At 33.2% G+C, this 20,027-nt stretch overlaps 2 protein-coding genes and 1 pseudogene across 4 annotated transcripts in view; 2 read left to right on the forward strand and 1 right to left on the reverse strand.

Annotated features, from left to right (window-relative positions):
• LOC133172920 (myb/SANT-like DNA-binding domain-containing protein 3) overlaps positions 1 to 20,027 on the reverse strand; it is a 26,456-nt pseudogene continuing 6,429 nt past the window's right edge.
• LOC133173522 (uncharacterized) lies at positions 15,187 to 16,326 on the forward strand. The gene has a single exon (XM_061308507.1). The coding sequence runs from the start codon at positions 15,187 to 15,189 to the stop codon at positions 16,324 to 16,326; it is 1,140 nt and encodes a 379-aa protein (XP_061164491.1).
• LOC133172919 (flotillin-1-like) overlaps positions 18,975 to 20,027 on the forward strand; it is a 21,817-nt gene continuing 20,764 nt past the window's right edge. For all 3 annotated transcript variants that reach the window (XM_061307764.1, XM_061307765.1, XM_061307768.1), the window contains exon 1: positions 18,975 to 19,100. In XM_061307764.1, coding sequence (XP_061163748.1) covers positions 19,055 to 19,100 — 46 coding nt within the window. In that variant the 5' untranslated portion in view covers positions 18,975 to 19,054. The remainder of the gene's footprint in view (positions 19,101 to 20,027) is intronic.

A 20,027-nucleotide genomic window follows, 5' to 3' on the forward strand; every position in this document is an offset into this window, starting at 1 on the left:
TCATAGTTCTGTAAACTGTGAAATAGACAGACAACTTGATGTCATCAGAGAATTTTTTTTCATTTCTATTAGCTCAATTTCTGATGACACTTTCTTTATTTTTAGTTTGATATATTCCATTTCTAACTTGAGTTTTTCTTTCTCGGCAAATAAAACCTCTACATGTATGTCATTAATGTTATTTTTTCTTTTTCTGGATGTATCTTTAGGAGATGTCTCTGTCTGGAGAGTAGTGGACTGTGCTGTGGTGCAGCTTGATGGTCCTGGTTCGTCTACGTTCATCTCTGTGTTGGTCACTGACTGTTGTTCTAAATTTGACATAACGAAATTTTGTTGATAGAAATTCTATTTCTTGGTATTAAATATATAATACGCCTCTATATGTATGTACATAAATTCGCAATGTTAGTGTATTGTTAGCTTATTCAGCAAAATTAATACAAATACATTTTATTTATTTTAATTTCCATTAAGATTTTGTTTACCTGGTTGACATAAATTTAGGATGTTTTGTGTAGATGTTTCTAAACCCCCCTCAACACCCTCCAGGGAGGGTCGTCCAGATAGGAGAGAGAGCACAGCCTCATCTATTGGGGAGGGAGAGGGAGGCTTTGGACCTCCACCTGTTACAGGATACTTCCCCTGACTATTCAGTTTTTTAGCTGCAAAAAATGGCAATAATTGAATATAATAAAATCAAGTATGATATAATGCTAAAAGTTCTTGATTATGACTGAAAGCTCATATCATAGATGTAACCACAGGTAAGTTTGTACCCCCATCCCCACCCCCTTTTCCATCATTTTTATTTTTGATTAACCCATCTTTTTCCCTCTAGGTGTGTAACATACCGGTATATGCCAAAAAATATTATCAATTTTTTTTGCAGACTAAAGAAATAATTAATGATTACCTCATTGCTTCATGTTTGACCATTGTTTTTTCACTTGTTTCATTGTTCTTCTCTTGGTGGTCCCCTTTCTGAATAAGTATGATAAATATCTTCATTACATTATAGAATAAAAATTTATGGAAATTGCATTAATGTATTATCTCTTTAGGAAAAATGTCGTCACATTACTCTCTCAAAAGTAAATAAAAAATATATTTTATTACAAAATGCAACACTCTTGTGAGAATATGTCAGAAATTATATGTAGCGAAAACAAAATTAACAAACAATGTATTGAATTTGTAATAGCCCAATATTTGTCCCTGGCTGAAAGTGGGGGATATTAATTTCGGTCTCTCTGTCGTCCAATACGTCCGTCTGTCTGTATTTCTGTCTGTCTGTAACACTTTCGTTTCCACGCGATATCTCAAGAAGCCTTTGAGCTTTTGCAATTAATTTTACATGAGAACTCCCTATGGCCTAAAGGAGACGCCTATTGATTTTGAGGTCAAAAGGTTTAGTAAAGGCTAAACTAGACACTATGTTTTGTGTAAAATTTTGACAATGTAGAACGTGATATAAACATGTATATATATGTGACCTACTGTTTGCATTTAATTCATTGGAAAGTAAAGTTCCTCAATGATCTAGGGGTATGATTCTCGCTTAGGATGTGAGAGGCTCTGGGTTCAAATCCCGGATGATTATGTTTTGTTTTGTTTTTTTTTTTTTTTGGATTTACTGAATGATAGTATTTAGCATATGAAATGAAGAAGTTATGGCGTGTACAAACTTTCTCATAAAATCATTATTACAGTGTGATAAATATTTTATATAAAAAGAATCTTCTGTACACATTTTAAAGAATAAGCAATCAAATCTATATATCCATATTGGCATTTTTTTTTAATTGCTTTAGTACATACATTTAATAATTCTGCAAATGCGGGGGAGGGGGTCGACCCCCCCCCCCCTCTCAATCTGAGCATGCTCTTCTTTTTTCCTTAAACAGGGGACAGAAATTCTCCGAATTATCTTGTTACGAATTAGCAACTGCATGCTGACTCTAATAACAGGACTTGGCATACCTTTCAATTTTACCGAAATTTTCAAAATGAGTAACTCATTAAACATACTTGTATCTTACGGGTTAACGAGTAAGTCTGTCCTCCATAATAATTATAATAATTCTATTTCTTTTTATATATTTTTCCTCAGTGTTCACGTTTGTTAACGTGTATTATAATGTTTGGATTTTATGTGGGGGAGGGGGGGTGGTGTAGGAAGAATAGGTTTAAGAAAAACACCTCTCCGAATTTATAATAATAAAAACAAACAAACAATCGAGTATATAAATAATTATGCATTAACAGAATATTTAAAATATTTTTAGCCCCCCCCCCCCCCCCAAACATGACGGAATCCGTGACAACGTACACTATATATTAATGGTTTAAATTATCACATACCCAAACTTTTATCATAAAAAGCTCATATTTTTTATGAGTACTACCCCCACCAACTCCAATTCTCCAAACTTCTTTTTCGCTAACATGGATCAAGTAAATAATATATCCCTCTTTTTAAAAATTTGCTGATTGCAAATTATATTAAGTATTATTTTGATTATTCTTCATAGATATTTCAAAGAATTTTTTATACTTACGCATTGACAATTGCTGTTATCTCTTCCCAGGCGCGATTTTTCTCTGCTTTGCCGCACTGGGCACCTTTAAACTTTGAGTCCAAAACACCTACCCGCCGACTTGCTTCCTCGTATAATATTTCTTTTTCTAGCTTACTCCAGTATGGTTCGTTAACGTTTTTTTCCTCATCATTTTTTGTCAAAAGAAATTCTATATCATTATCTGCCATGTTTCTTTGTGCTGCCTGCTGCTTTAATTAACGTTGATGACGTCAGTGACGTCAATTATTAAAAATGACGTAACAATTAACATATAGTAAGCATAAAGAACAAAAAACAGTCTTTATTTTAAATTTTATTTTAATACTTTTCATTATTGCGCAATTCCTAGTGGGCGTGGCACTGTCACATGTAAACAATATCCCACAATTCATTCGATATCCTGCTCGGTTTTGGTCTCAGTTTCTGTCTCAAGTGAGAAAATTTAAAATGAGCTCAGTCTCCCTTTATGGCACACTAAAAGTGAGACGGTCTAAGTTAAGCCCGGAATCTGAGATTTTTAGATTGATCTCAAAAGTGAGCTGGCTAAGTTTTATGGCCCCGGAGCCTGATCCCACCTCTGATATTTTCAGAGCTCCGTGTTTGCTCACAATATGAAGCGTTTAAATGGACTTTCGAGAATGATCGGTATTCGTTATCTTCACATCTCAGGGTCTGGCCATCTTTTACGCACCATTCAATGATTAATGAAAAAGGTGAATATAAAGATCAATAATCGATCTCGAAAAATTCTACAAACAATACAGATATGTAAACAGTGCATAAAACACGGTCAATACGGACACGGAAATTCCAGAGGTGGGATCAGATGCCCTATCAACCGGTCACACCCGCCATGAGCTCTATGTATTGACCAGAATAAACGGAATATTCCGTAGTCAAATTTAGTATACAAAGGCCTAGCGATTGGTATGAAATATATCAGACAAAATGTGACCAAAGATAGGTTATATTTGCTAGCAAGGGCATTATAACTACCATATAACTTATGAATTGCTGATTTTTAACGAGGTTCTTGAAATCCCTGTAACATCAACTTCAGTATCCTGCCTCGGTTTAAAAATTGGTCGTATTCCTGAGTATCATGCTCCTGAGTATCGAATAAGTTGGGAGACATAAACACCATAAGCAGGTGATAGAGGAATATTACTACATAAATAAGGAAAGTTGACGATGGAAAAGCTGAAGTCATCTCGTTTGTCATACAGTTTAGTTGTTATTTGGCCCTTATCGTCTATAGTCAGTAAAAGATCCAAATATGAAACAGATATGGAAGACTCTGTGGTGTCTTTTACTTCGAGTTCACTAAGATATATCGAGATGCCATATGAATGGAAGTAGCTATTGTTAATTGATAACACGTCGTCGGTATGTTGGAGTATCTGAATGTGGAGTTGAAGGCAACAGCAAGTATTTTCTTCTCGTGTAGAAGCTCTTGAATAAATTCAGCTTCATAGGAATATAAAAACAAGTTGGCTAATAAAAGCACATAGTTAGTGTCCATGAGGAATTCCAACAGATTGTTGGAAGATCTGTTCTCCAAAGATTACGAATACTAGTATTTTGTCAAGGAAGAATTCCAGCATCCTCCTATTATCAACTTCAGAGTACATGTACTCGTATGTAGACTGAGTGATTTCAATTTTGTTGATGACCAATCACAAAATAACGGGGTTTTTTTAATATCTTTTAAGAAACTTTTTTCCATTCCACTTCACAGAAACATTGGTAAATGTAAACATATAAAGATTCTTGTATATTATTTGATAAAGGTTTCTATTTATAACGTCAAAATACCTTTATACAACGTAACTTCTTCCTCTCCGATTTTGACTAAACGTAGCTTCAAAGGTAACAATTAAAACCAGTGGTTAACAGTCTTCTCATAAAAAATGGTGTAGTTAAAATACTACAGAAGTACAGTAATATCTTGTACAAATATAATTAACATGTAAAATTTGAATTAATGTGTTAAAACTAGTAATATGAGTCTATTAAGTAGCTGTTAAATTCAAACTCGAAAAGATAATAGTTATTTCACACATTTTACGTCACCAAACAGATAATGTGTTTGGCATAACGGATTTCTCTTAAGTGCATTTAAATTGGTACTAGAAATCATTCTCAAATCAAATTTGATATAACTAGTTGTGCTGTAATTTGCTCCTTATATTGTATATTGAATTAAGATTTGGAGTGCTCCTATTTCTATGAAATTTGCTCACCAGAGCCAGAAGGTCAATAATGGCTTGATTGTCTGTCTGTCTGTTATCTACATGTAGCTTGTGGTACCCATTGTTAACAAAACATTTGGTAGAGAGGATTCATATTTTCCATTTTAAGAGAAAAAGTCCATTTCCATTCCATAAGAAAGATATGTCCTCTGCAAACCAGATGGCCAAAATGACATCAATATGGCGATGAAATGGTTTCTAATTTATATAATAATAATAATAATAATAATTTAATTAAATATATGTTACTATTTTACATGCACGATTTGTTAGGGTGTATCATATAATTCGACTGTATATTGAATATGTAAAGGGTGTTTCAGAAAACATGCATCCATTTCAAATCGATCATTGTATTTTTTCTAAGATTTCAATCAATACCTAGGAAATATGTAGATAACGAACAGTATTCAATCTCGAAAGTCCAATGAAACGATACAAATTTGGAGCAGAGCAAACATGGACCTCAAAATTTAGAGGGATCAGGTGTCATGGAGGAGTGAGCATCCCCTGCCGACCGGTCACACCCACCGTGTGCTCCTTGTCATGATCGAGAAACAAAAACCGGAAAAATCCGTAGACAGTTCAGTGTATAAATAATGGCCAAACAATTTGTATGAAAAACGTCAGTCAGCATTAGACTCAATGATAGGTTGTATGTGCTGACTAGGTCATTGTATCGACCGAAAAACTTGTGAAAAGATGACTTTAAACGAGACTGTTGATATCCTTTTTTCCAACCACCAATCAGTTTGAAAGGTATAATTTCAAGATTTATTCTTATGAAAATGAAAACAATCCCTCAAATAAATAATGAGCGACAAAAGAATTCAGAGAAGTTGTAAAATTCCATTTAGTTACAAAATATGCTCTAAATGGTGTTCATTTTGTTGAATGAATAAATTTAATTTATGTAAGAAATTTTCTCATTAATATAGGTTAGGATTTCTGTGAAATCAGCCTTTAATTTAATATGTTGTCTGGGGACCTCTTTTATAAACTGTTTCTTCAATTTCCCCGGAAATAAAAGTTAAGGGGTTTAAATTATCAGGTGAGTGTCAAAGCAAACATTTTGGATTTGAAGAAGATGTTTATGCCATCTGCTGGCATCCAGTCCACACTATGACGTATGTTGGTTGCTTAATTTTACTGAAACCATGCATTTTCCACATTATTGGTCACAGTGTCTAACCGACATACTAAAATAAGCGGAAGTTCTTGCGTATCGAAGCGTGTAAACAAACCCAGAGAAGAACAAGTACCTGTTAAATTGCAAGGTGAGCATGATTATTGATACACAAACTTGATGAATTAACGTAATTATCATTCTGCATATTCCGCTGAACAAGTGTCAATTGTCTGTATTAAAATTGTATGAATATTTAAGGAGAAATTTAAAAAACGCAATCGTTTGCTCACATATTTACACATGCATGTAACGTTTGTACGTTGTTTATAGTCCACAATAGATATAATTATGTCTCTAAATGGCAAATATTGAAAATTATGATACAGAACAATGTCATGTATGCTTCGGAGTTTTATATTTAAATGATGAGGTTTGAAATTACACAATTTAAAACACCTCTGTCATTGTAATCACTGTATGCGTCGTTTCAAACGAGATTGTTCGAATTGTATTGTTCGTTCCTAAAGTAACGCAAGTTGTACTGGTATGTATTTGAACAAACAGGAGATCCACAAGTCTTGAGAGTCATCTGGGTACCATAGTCCATACATACATTTAACCTTACAGTCAGGGTGTTTCATAGTTTCATTTAAACTTAATTTTGGCAACTTAATTAACAATATTAATAGTTGTCAATAAAAGGTAAAAAAACAAAACAAAAACAAAAAACAACCAAACAAACAGACAATAACAAAACACACACAAATAAATAAAAATAAAAACAGAAAAACATAAAATATTTAAAAAAGAAAAGAAACCCCCCCCCCCCCCAAAAAAACAAAACAAAACAAAAACAAAAATAAAACTGTAAACACACGACGGACGTCGACAGACGAGAACCAAAATGTCGTAGGTAAAATGAGTAACTCAGGTGACTTACACGTATTTTTAAAATGTTTTATTAACAATGTTTTGATAAAACAAATGCACGGTTTTTATTATTTTTTTATTTCTTAAGGATGGACGGCTGTATATTAGAGGCAGTTGAGGAGACATCAGAAGTAGAACCATGCAACATTGTAATATATATGCTTATACAGCACTAAAAGAAAACATAGTTTGACAAGGCATAAACACACCAGGCGTGATGTAAAATCATAGACTACTGCTAGCTGTTTGTTCTGGAAAAGTGCTATATATAAATATATTTTCGATCAATGTGGGAAAATATACACGTCGCAACAAGGTTTAACGCTGTATAAACTTGGTCCGTTGATTAGGTCATCAAATTTTAAACTTTGAATTGAATGTTGTTGTTTTTTTTTGAGACTTGATTTGGAATAAAAATTTGTCTTGGTGTTTCATTTTATTTGGAATAATTTTGTCTTTTATTTCTTTTCTTGTTCTTCGTTGTGCTGTCATGATCATATTTCAGAATTGATACCCCATTTCAATGACAGTAGTGTTAAAAAAAATTAATTCCCCCCCCCCCCCCCCGATTTCACTGAAAGTGGGGGATATTAATTTGGGTCTGTCTGTCAGTCCGTCTGTCCACCTTTCTGTCTGCAATGAAATTTCTCCCTGTGGCCTATGGAAGACCCGGTCCTATTGATTTTGTTATGTAAAATTTTATTGCAAATACTCAAAGGCTTCTCGAGATATCGCGCGGAAACAAAAGTGTTACAAACAGACAGAAAGACGGGCGGACTGACGGACGGACAGGCAAAGACAAATTAATGTCCTCCACTTTCAGTGAAAGCGGGGGACAAAAATAGGTATTGGAATTCACTTGTACCTCAATACATGATAGAAATTTATCTGCCGTTGAAGTCATTTATTTTTTTAATTGTAAGTTAAACCCTGTACTAAGTTCATTAGTTATAAATTTATTATAGACGTTATAAAGAGTTCAAATTATGACAAAATTTTTATATTATTATATTTATGGAATGTTTTTAAGTTTAGTGTGAATTATTGGTGTGTAAATCACACATACGTGTCACGTAGGCATATTTCATGAAGCGCGCTAGCGCTTCATGCATGAAAAATATGCCTACGTGCAAGTCTGTGTGATTTACACACCAATAATTCACACTAAACTTAAAAACATTCCTTATATTTACATTTTACAAGTTTAAAAGCACCAATAATATACTCAATATCTGAATTTCTTGCTGCCATATATCGTTACATTTTTATTTACGTCTCTGTAGCTTCATTTTGACGTCACTTTAGCGCGAGTTTTACCGTGTATATTTCTACGCGTGAGTATACATAAAAATGACTGTCAAATCAATTGCACAGTTGGCTTAGTAGAAAAACACTGCAAATGTAAATAGTATAACGTTCAACGCATTATATGTAAGTATAATATTTTATTATATGATTGAATAATTCCCATCTCTCTGATTGGCTGAAATCCAACAATGTTAGAAAAATACTATGTTATATTGACCTGCACATGACCTTCCAGGTCAATACAAGGAATTATTTATTCTATATTGGACCAAAAATAGATAGGGGAATTCCAAATTGATGCAAATAGTTTTGGAAAGTTATTTCACTTGCACCTGACTTCCACTCATATGAACATAGCATTAAGGCACATAACTTCTTGGGTGAGGTTTCGAGGGGGGGGGGGGGGGTTGCAGGAGGCCTGCCCCTCTCCCTACCTTTTGAGAATGGAAAGTTTTAAATTAAATTTTAATGATAGAAAATTTCAATGAAACCTTCCCTCCCCTCTTTTATGGATCTTTACATCCCACCAAATAAAATTTTGAGCTGGGAGAATCCTTGGGGGGGGCAGGGGGTAAGGGGTGGAGGGGCTAGTCAAAGATTTGTTTTCAGGTAAGTTGTCATTCTCATTTTTTTTCCCTTTCAATGCCCCCTTTTTCAAAATTAATCCTATATATATATGCCTGACATTTATTTTTTTCTACATTGCACCTAAACTAGAATTGAAAATTCCAAAATAATACAACTGGTTTTTAAACCCGTTTCTCTCATTATGTTCGGCTAGTACTTCAGTAGATGTGAACAAGTAAGATGGCATGGATTGCTTAATGAGTGTGTGTCATTTAATCATTGAATCATATAATAAAACAATTATTGCTGTTTTTTCGGTCAATACGATGATTTAGCCACCTTCGAAGTACAATATTCACCTCGCCTAAAAACCAGCAATAATTGTATAATATTGAAGAAAATATTGCATATACGCAAGGGATGTTGAATAGTAACTTTTGTAAAAGGTAACGCTTGTTATCAAAATATCAGATTGTTGCCTTTTTTTCCTAAATTTTGGATTTATTCAGTTTGAAAATCAGTTACACACAGAGCCATACAGCTATCCAGCCTGAGATATAGGAAGGTTCAGTTTAAATATTGTTTGCAATTTGCACATAGAAAAAAAGGTAAAGCTTGTTAATTATACATGTAAATCTTATGACAGTTGAAAGAATCAGATTGATAACCGCCTTTTGGACAATAAAACAACCATACAGTAAAAGAATGAATAATACCTATTATATAGTAATGTTAAATTGAAAACTATTATGAATGAATAATCGTTTCTACCTAAATTCTTATCGGATGATGTTATTGTAAACGCTTAATTGATAATGCTTTCTAAGCGACCAGATTTTATAAATCTTTTATAAGAAAGAAATTGAAAAATGATGTTTACTTTTGTCTCTGTAAATAGGGGGTTGAATTATGTTAATGATTCTTTTGTATTCAGTTTTCTTATACAAGCTTCTATATCGAAAAAAATGGTCTAATCCACGCCCGTGGGAAGCAATTTCAGTTTGTTTGGGGGGGGGGGGGACTATACATTTTCAGTTGGAGGGGGGGGGGCACTATCAACTACCAAAATTCCTTATGAAGCCAAAAAAAAAAAAAAAAAAAAAAAGGTCATCAGACGTTTTTATTGAGGGGACACAAGCATAAAGTAGCTATGTTTTCTATAGTAATCTATATACATGTATTGGCAAAATTAAAAAAAAAAGGTCATCAGACGTTTTTATTGAGGGGACACAAGCATAAAGTAGCTATGTTTTCTATAGTAATCTATATATCGGCAAAATTAAAAAAAAAAAAAAAAAAAAAGGTCATCAGACGTTTTTATTGAGGGGACACAAGCAAATAGTAGCTATGATTTCTATAGTAATCTATATACCGGCAAAATTAAGTGCCCCCCCCCCCCCGGTTCCTACGGCCATGTTATCGCAAAACATGTCTAATTTTATCCCATTTCCACAAGAGAAAATAGTCCAAACACAAGCGACAATGATATTTCAATTTGGAGTCAGGTAAATGAGAATGACTTTGTGACAATGATTTTGTTGAAATTTCTTGTTTCAAAGTGGCAGTAGTAACATATAAAAAGAAGGTATGGAAGCATTATATCATATATCGAGAACTGAAAGAAAAAATAGAATTTATTTCAGAACTTTTCAATTAAGAACGCACCTAATTTACCAACGACTCGTACAATGAAAATACTGTCCCGCACAACGACACATACAGTAAATATTGAACGACGGATACAGTCGCATTTTGATTAAAGCAGTAAAATTAAGGATATTCTAATTATAATTAGGAATAAATTACGTTTCAATACCCCAATACTTATATTTCTCATTATTTGATACAATTCTTATCGAAAATGGGATGAACGCCAATGCCATAATATATCTTTTTAAGTCTTTGCACAACTACACTGCACTGCGTTTTGCATTGCGTTAAAAAACAAAGCTGCATTTTGACAAAATTGTGTTTCCTAGAGAACGTTTCATCATATATCTATGCGTTTTAATGCACAACACATTTAAATACTTAACATGTCTTCGAATAATTGCCGTCTTAATTTCATAATTCCATGACTGCATCATGTTGTCAACCAAGAAACGCAACAACTTCCGGTTTTTTTAGTATGTGGGTTAGATACTGTGTTGGTTGTCTTATGCAAAGTGAAATTTCTTGAGTAACAATTTCAGGTATATTTCAGAATTGACACATTCCATTTCAATACTTGAAAGAAACATGGGCCGGGCCAATAATTCCCCCTGTGTTAAGGACCGTCTTTGATGGGATTTTTTTTTATTTCACTAGCTTCCGTTTTTTTAATTCTGTATAAATTCCACTTATTAATATCTTTGAGTTCTTGATTCGTTTTCTTTCAGTTCTGGATTCGTTTTCTTTATAGTCCTACTCGCAAGAACCTCTGATGAATTCTATAAATCTTTTATATTTTTCTGTTTGCATATCAACAAAGTAAGGAAAGTAAATGGTTGCATGTTTTCTGAAACACCCTGTAGTACTAAATATGGGAAGAGCTCGAAAAGCCGGAAGTTCATTGTCATATGCATTGTTAAAAACATTCTGATTCTACACACAAGTACTCCGATGTTGATATTAATAGGATGCTTGAATTTCTCACTTCTAAATATTTGTTAGAATTTCTAAGGGTGTCCCATTATGAGGAGATTTTTTTGTATTCATATAAAGCTGAATTTGTTCAAAAACCTCTACATGAAAAGAAGAAGGCTCTTGTTGTGGTCTTCAATTCGACATTTAGATATCTCGACGACGTTTGAGCAATTAACAGCATTTATTTCCATTACTACGTTGATTCGATATATCCCATTGAACTCGAAATATAAGACATCATTGAATCTGACACATTTGTTTCATATTTAGATGTTTTACTAGAGAAAGACATTGATGGCAAAATGACAACTTAACTTTATGATAAACGTGATGACTTTAACTTTTCTATCGTCAACTTCTCTTACTTTTGTAGCAATAAACCATTATCAACTGCATATGGGGTCTATGTCTCTCAGTTGATTCGATACGCGAGAACATGCTCTACGTACGAACAATTTATTAATAGAGGCATGCTACTGACAAATAAGTTGATGATACAAGGATATCAACAATCTCGTTAAAGTCAACGTTTCGCAAATTCTCTGTTCTATGCAATGACCTAGTTAGCAAATACAATCTGTCGTTAGGTCAAATGCTGACTGAGGTTTTCACACGAATTGTTGGGCCATAATTTTCACATTGAATTGTCTACGGATTTTCCGTTTACCCGATCATAACAAAGAGTACACGGTGGGTGTGATCTGTCCGCATGGGATGCTTACTCCTTCGTGGCACCTGATCCCACTTCTGTTTTCAGAGGTCTTTATTGGCTCTGCTCATAATTTGTTTAAATGGACTTTTGAGAATGATATCGGTTCGTTCTCTTCACATTTCATTATTGTGTATTCTTAATAATTTTAAAAAATATATCTAACACATCTTACTGAATTCGAATGTCTGCACAAAGTAAAGAATTTCAAAAGTCGTCTACAATACTATAATTTGAATAATATAATGTTCTGCATTTACGTGTTTAGGGTGTGTTAGTCTTTTACAAAGCATATAAATACACTGAACTTAAGAAGAAAATCAAATACCAAAGTAGTTCTATAAAAGTCGGAAAAATACTTTTACGTAGAATTTATACATGTACAATAATCTATTTTGGCCTTTTTTCAAAACAATGCTGAATAAAAGCGAATGAATGTATGCTGCTTCAGTTCTTCAGCGGAAGCATATACATGTATATGACTTTTTCAGAGTACGCTTTTGAGTAAATTTGATTATGTTTTAGAAGCAAACTTCGATAGGTTAACTTTGATTGTTTTAGTGAAAACAGTACGTTATACTTTTTAATAATCAATGCTGATATACAGGCTGTGAAAGCCAAAACGTTATTTTTAATGTACAAAAGAATGAAACACTGATAATTTAAATAAGTCCTGTGGTTGATTTTTTTTATTTTATTTTGATATGTCATTTGTTCAAAATAAGACATAATTTAGGAAAATTTTAAAATTGTGGAAAAAGATATACCGGTAATTTTAGTGGATCATGTGTCTTTCAGGCAGGATAGCAGTATTTTATATGAAATTGTAATTCTGTTATTTTCTTTGTAATATTTGGCTTGTGGTAAATATACTTACTTACTTATATAACCTGTACAAAATCATTGCAAAAGCTAGGGAGTTTAAATTACTCTCTACCAACGGCTCATATACATTCACTTCTGTCATTGGCTAGCGTATATCACTACGATTAGCCATATATAGTGCGCTTATTTTAATTAATTATAATGAGATATTATCATTGAAATTTTTGTCTTTTAAGATAAATATTTATATAGTTTACATGTATATAGAACTATAACTTGAATTTGAATTGATCCTTGGAATATCTTTTTTTAACTTCACGTCTAAAATCTTGACGTTAACGCATTGCAGAGGTATCTGAGAGAAGAACAAACGATTACTCTGCACTTGAGATTGGTTTGAACTTGATCAGCTCCCAATAAAGTTCATTGTAAGATTTTTTTTTTTTTTTGTTTTTTACTTAACCTGCTACATGAGTCACAAAAACGAATAATTTAATTAAATCAACAATTAAATTAATTTTATAATAACTGGCCAATTGTCTGAATATATATCACTAACCTTCATTTCTCTACCAATGACATTAAGATTAAAGTCATGAACCCAGACTTCATTACACTTGAGGATATTTGCATATTTTCTACATGTAACATCAGACTATGCCTATATACAAATGTAAGTTCATCTTTGACTTGAACAAATTTGAATCGACTAGGGGTGCTCAGGTATCCATTAAAAAGCAGTGGCTAATTGACTCTTTAGAATTACAGAAAAAGAAGTACATGTTGTAATCATATACTACTGACATTTATACATACATTTAAAATTTTAAAAAAAATAATGATAAAACCAGTTATATGAGTCCATTAACAGCTGTAAACCCCATATTCGAACAGATAATAGTTATTTCACACATCTTACGTCAAACAAATCATCTACGTTAGACATAGTGGATTTCACAGAAAATTATTAAATCAATGCTGACTTTATTAATTTTGTGAATATTCTTTATTGAATTTGGAAAAAAAAAATTATTTATTTTTTTTTAATTTTTTTTTTTTATAATTAATATTTGCTCACCAGAGACAGAAGGCATTGAAGATCTTGATCGTCAATCTATGTGTCTGTGTATTTCATGCATGAAATAAACATCTACACAATTCTGAAACAAGAAATTGTATTTTTAAGGACAGATTGATTGATTGTTTGTTGTTAAACGTCTCATTCGAGAATTTTTCACTCATATAGAGACGTCATCGTATGCCGGTGAAGGGCTTCAAATTTAGGCCTATTCTCGGCACTCAGGGCCATTGAGCAGTGAAGGTTCTTCATCGTGCCAACGCCTGCCGCGTTTTTCGGTTTTTAAGGTCTCATCCGAAAGACGCGTGACTTTAAGGACATATGATACAAACAAAAAATGGACATCTGGATTGGTATATTTTTTTGGACCTATTTTGGTTGTAAATGATACAAATAAATAAATTTCTAAAATATTAAGAAATTATAAACTTTCTCCATCTATATTTATCTATACAACTTCTTGTCACTTTAAATCCTATTATTGTGAAACTTTGAATGAAAAATCAAAAACTCTGAGGTTAAACTTATTCATTTTACTTATATAAACATGATTTAAGTTGTTATTTGCAAGATTTTTAATAAAAGATTGTTTGTATCATCTGTCCTTAAAATACAATATATGTCTTCAAATTGCCCAATCATTAAAAAAAATTTCAGAAATTTGTCCTAAAAAGCTATTGAGAAGTAGGTATTACTTCCTGTTAATACCTATTGCATGTCATTGAATAAAGACTTGTTTGGACTGCATTCTACCCGCGGTTAACATGTACGGTTTGTAGTGGACAACATCCTCGGGGTAAATCTATGTTTGGTAATTAACCATTAATTGCGACACACTATCGCACTGAGGTTACCGTAATACATGTAGACCCAGATGCCATGTGGAGACCAGTTTCTTTCTTAAAAGTAAGCGTTTCGCCGAGTTTTTTTCTTTTTTTTTTTCTTTTTTGCATTCATTTGTCAAAGCTACATAACTGTTAATTTTATCTATTCAAAAAATTAAAACAAAGTTACTTGACCTTTTAAACTTGCTATTTAATAAAAGGGTCAACTTTTACAGAGAAGAAAAAAACTCTGAAAGTAAAAAAACATTTATTCCTGAAAATGCTTTGATTACTCTTGAAAAAACTTCCAAAAATTTATTTATCGTTCCATTGTCTTTTTTTCAGTGGATGTGTCTGACCATGACGTCTCTGTGTATACTGTATTCCTGGGACCTGGCCCACAATGACAAGGCACCGGAAAAAAATTGCCATCAACCCTCTGCTTCAACAGCAAGAAACAGTTCTTATGAGTTAATCGAGATGGAATCGCGTCTTAACTATTCCATGTTTTTGTTGAGAGACTTGTTTCCTGATAAGTATGTCGTATATACATGTACAGGAACGTCACGTGGTCGGCGCTGTGGAGGATGGAGCGATAGAATGAAAACAATAGTAATGTCCTACATACTCTCATTGCTCACAAATCGTCAGTTCAGAATCCTCGATAACTTTCCATGTGACTTTAAAATTTCTTTTGATGAAAACTTAGTCCAATGGAAGATTAACGGGTCGGAATTAAAAGGTCTCACTCATCAGAACTTTTACGCAAGTGCAGGGGTAAAAGTTGCAAGGAATCATTTTAGAGGCGCGAATCTGGAAACAATTCACAAGCCGGATGTGATCTATTTTCGCGGAAACTGGGACTTTTTAAATGAGTTTGCTGAAAGGCCAAACATTGGTGAAAGTTTTCCATGGCTTCTGAAGTTACCGAGGCCTGATATATACAGAGCGATATTACGGATGATACTTAAACACACAGACACATTACAAAGACACGTACAGGAAATCTTCACGGAAAAAGTCAAAAACAGTAGATTGGTGTGTGCCCACGTGCGTCAAGGGCGGAGCAAAACTTTACCTAATGACGACTCCACAGACGTCAGGGAGAAAGATATTGAAACCATATTTAAGTTTTTATCTCAATACCAGATTCCGAACCACAAGATATTCATTGCAACAGATTCTGTTGACATAATAAATTCAGCACGTGAAAGGTTCCAAGACTTTCTGTTGGAGGTGCCCGGGCCAATCACTCACATGGACATTTCGAAGAGTGGAGAACTTTGTCATGGTCAACAAAAGTCCTTTACAGAACACGAGATTCTAACTCGTTGTGATACTCTCCTGTTGACTAGGAGTGGGTTTGGTATTATTGCTGCATTCCTGCGGAAGAATTCTGATGACCTCTATTGTCTCAGTCACCATTACATATCACCGTGTTCGCGATACACTCTGTCTAAAATCTATCCGTGGACACTGTCACCTTGGGATGACCTTTAGCTTATTTGCGAGTGTGCTCATGAACTCCTAAAATATCCCCACTACTAAATTGCATTAAATTGAGAATCATGTAATGATTTTAGCTCCCAAGAATACGAAAGTAGATGAATATTTCGCTTATGTGTCTAAACTTAGGTGTTTTAAACAATCTTAACTTACCGAACACGATGTATGGACTCCGTACTCAATTTTGTGCGCCTTTTAATACTTTTTTCAGTTGTTTTTCTCTCATATTTGTGGCGTGATGTCCAAGGAACAAGTGATACTGTTACAAATAGTTTGAAAGTATATGATTTCACATGGAATTATTGTCTGCAAAAATATTTAGGATTGTAGCTCTGGAAGGATAGCTTTCTCTCTTATTGAGCTGATTTCATGATAATTTATTGGCTTCTCTATTATTTGTATTTCGGAGAAAACATTTCTGATATTCTTTAACATTGATATTAAACTGAGAGAAGTAACTGAGTACCTTTTGCCTGTTATCTAATCCATTTTAAACGTTAGCTTGAATATAACCGTAGGAACAATAACTCGTATTGGGAACCAGCCAGCCTACCTGTAGTTTTTACCATCTAGTGCTAACCATTCTTAAAACGATTAACTATAAAATTTAGAAACATGCTATACATTCAGATGCAAGATGTAACGAACCCATTGCCAAGTAGAACTCCCCCCCCCCCCGGTACTTTTATAGAGAACCATATGATAAATAATCGGGGGGAAAATACTTCCTTTTAGATTTCCAACTTTTTCTTTGGCTATAATCATCATAAACCCCTCCATCTTTCCCGGAAAAAGAAGCAATTTTACTATTTCAAGGTAGGCTGAGGCACACAGTGTTTAGAATAGAATAGAACTGAATATTTATTCAACCACTTTGGATCTAAAGTGGAGCGTAAAGATACACAATGTCCGAATTTAAAGCAATAAATAACAAACAAACAAAAACCCAGAACAAAACAATTACATTTTATAATGAACTGAGAATTAGCCATCAACTTTAAAAGTGCATAAAATGCATACAAATAGTATGTCTAATAATGACTGTAATATATAGAGGATATTCAATGTTTTGTAGTTGGATATGGAATTTATTTCACGAATGGGACAGGATTTTTTTTTATATTTTCACGAGTGCGAAGCACAAGTGAAAATATAATTTAAAAAATCCTGTCTCACGATCGAGTGAAATTAATTCCATATCCAACTACAAAACATTGAATTTTCTGTTTATTACACTTTCTTTGATTTTCCCTTTTCCTCTGTACTTTCTTAACACAGTTTCTTAGGCTGTGACATCATAGTTGAGCAGTTGAAATGTCATAGCATTGGAAACATTGTAACATGGATTTAAGAAACATATTTGGGAAGAAATTGGCAGTTTTAGTCTCTATCAAGATGGGTTAGTTTCTATCTCTATCTTATGACAGGTCAGAAATTTTTTACTTACTTTGATATCCTTTCACACTATGGTAGAATATCATTTTGGTATCCTTTAGCACTGTGAGAGAATATCACTTTTATTCAATAAATAAATCACAGTATTTCACTATTGAAAATGTAATAAATCTATATTTTACATGTATCTTGTTTTCTTATTATAAAATTTGCCGTTAAATGTTGGCAACAAACTCACAATCTTCATTTGACATAACCCACGTAAACGGCCCATGTAAGCAGTGTTAAATGTGGAAAAGTTTTAAAGATTTTATTTAAAAAACTGTTTAGCTTTCAGGGAACACAATCTGATAATGGCAGGTCACCAAATATATTGACAAAAAAAAGAAAAAAATGTTTCTGACCAAAATGTTTTCTCGAAGAAAAACCATGCATGATCGTGTTTGGAACGAGGGGTGCTAAATTTTAAATTCCATCATCTGGCAAACCATGCTTCAAACTCGGGGATTTTCTTTAGGGGGGTGGTGGGGGGGGGGGTGGAGTGGTTGGAGGCAGATTTTTTTTTCTTCAGAAAACACATTTTCGGAAATTTACGAGATAAATTGTTAAAATTTTCAAGGGAAAGCCTTCATTCATAATCCCCTTGGTGTGTCTCACACAAGGATTGAAGGAACTAAATTCACTTTAGGTTACTATATGTAACCTTGATTAAATTGATCAAGGTAAATTAATAAGACTTGCAAATTGCTTCTATTTTCATTAAAGTATTAAAGTTATAACATTCCCTATAATTGATTCCCAAATTAATTCTGTATGCATGAAATAAGATGCCAAGAAAGAAAAAAATGCCAGTCTCTATATAGATCTATATAGAACTCTTGGGGGGGGGCTTTTTTCGTATCCTTTAAACCCTTGATTTTTATTAGGGCTGTAGGCATCAAAGTCAGAAAATATCAGATGCATGGTTACATATAACTGATGTAGACCTATCACCAGGGATCTATATACAGGATATATAGTTAGTATAGGTCCCTGCTGTCACTAATTGAATTTACATGTATTTTTTTTTAAGAGAAAGGTAGCATTTATTGTTTTATAGAAAATAAACATTTTTACATTCTACAATATTTCAAAGTTTATCAATATACAAAAACCACACCCTTGAATATAAGATTTCCACATCTCCAGCAAGTGTTGCCTAATTTTAATATTGACCAATCATATCCAAGGAAAATATTAACCTCGAACATCTAAACAGGAAGACGGTCAACCATTGCGAAAGAGATTAGAGAGTTAACATTTCGAAAGGCAGTTTTCTTCAGCAAAGATGGGGTTCGAGACATGTGGTCCGAACGAAGTAATGGTGGTTTCAGGTAGAATTATTTAAACTATATTTAATAATTGCAGGAAAGTACAATTTTGCATCTTTAGATATGGCATTGCATCGCTTGAATATTCACCCTACATAATTAGCGTTTCAGCTATCGCATTTCAGATAAACTGTACTGCGTTTTAGACACTCACTGTACTGCGTTTTAGACACTTAGTAACTAAAATTGTTAATATTCACTTGCAGATTGCATTTAATATGTGTAGAAAAAAATAAAATCAAGGTAGACGGGATCATTTAACATTAGTAAACCTTGGTCGATCGTGCATAATAATGAGCAGTCAAGAGGAGTGGGCAGGTTCAATCTAACCTTAAAATGGACGCAGCCGGAAAGGCAGTAAGCGGATATATGAGAGATGCAGAGAAAAGCCAATCTGCTAGATAATAATTCAGATTACTTAAATGAACAAAGTATAATATACTTTGTGCATTTAAGTTAAAATGTATGAAAAATATAATTACATGTGAGTAGCTTGTACGAAGGCAGTTTATGTATCAAATATCAGTTTGTATTTGGAAGGGTTTTACACACTTCACACACACATATACAAATAAATAAAGAGTATTTTACAACAATATTTGATAGAAAAAGTAAAAATATGTTGCCGTCTTTGAGAATCAAATGAAAAATTACATTTAACACATGGGAATTCATTAAATGAAGGAAGGAATAGTGATGTGAAAGTATTTCCCATTTATCTTTATATGGTAGTCAGGGTTGGCCGGGAAATACCAGTGGTGGGAATTACCAGTGGTAAATACCGGCATTTCCCATCCTGGGAAATACTACAAATTTTCTCTAAACTGGTAAATATTGGGAAATACTAAGTTATTAGAGTTTTTTATTTCTCTAATTCATTCAATCTTATACAAAATTTAAAAAATAAAATAAACATAAAAACAGAAGATG

This window comes from Saccostrea echinata, unplaced genomic scaffold (assembly GCF_033153115.1).
Source record: "Saccostrea echinata isolate AGI-Se365-2 ecotype Australia unplaced genomic scaffold, CSIRO_AGI_Sech_v1 ptg000056l, whole genome shotgun sequence".
Taxonomy (NCBI): Eukaryota; Metazoa; Mollusca; class Bivalvia; order Ostreida; family Ostreidae; genus Saccostrea; species Saccostrea echinata.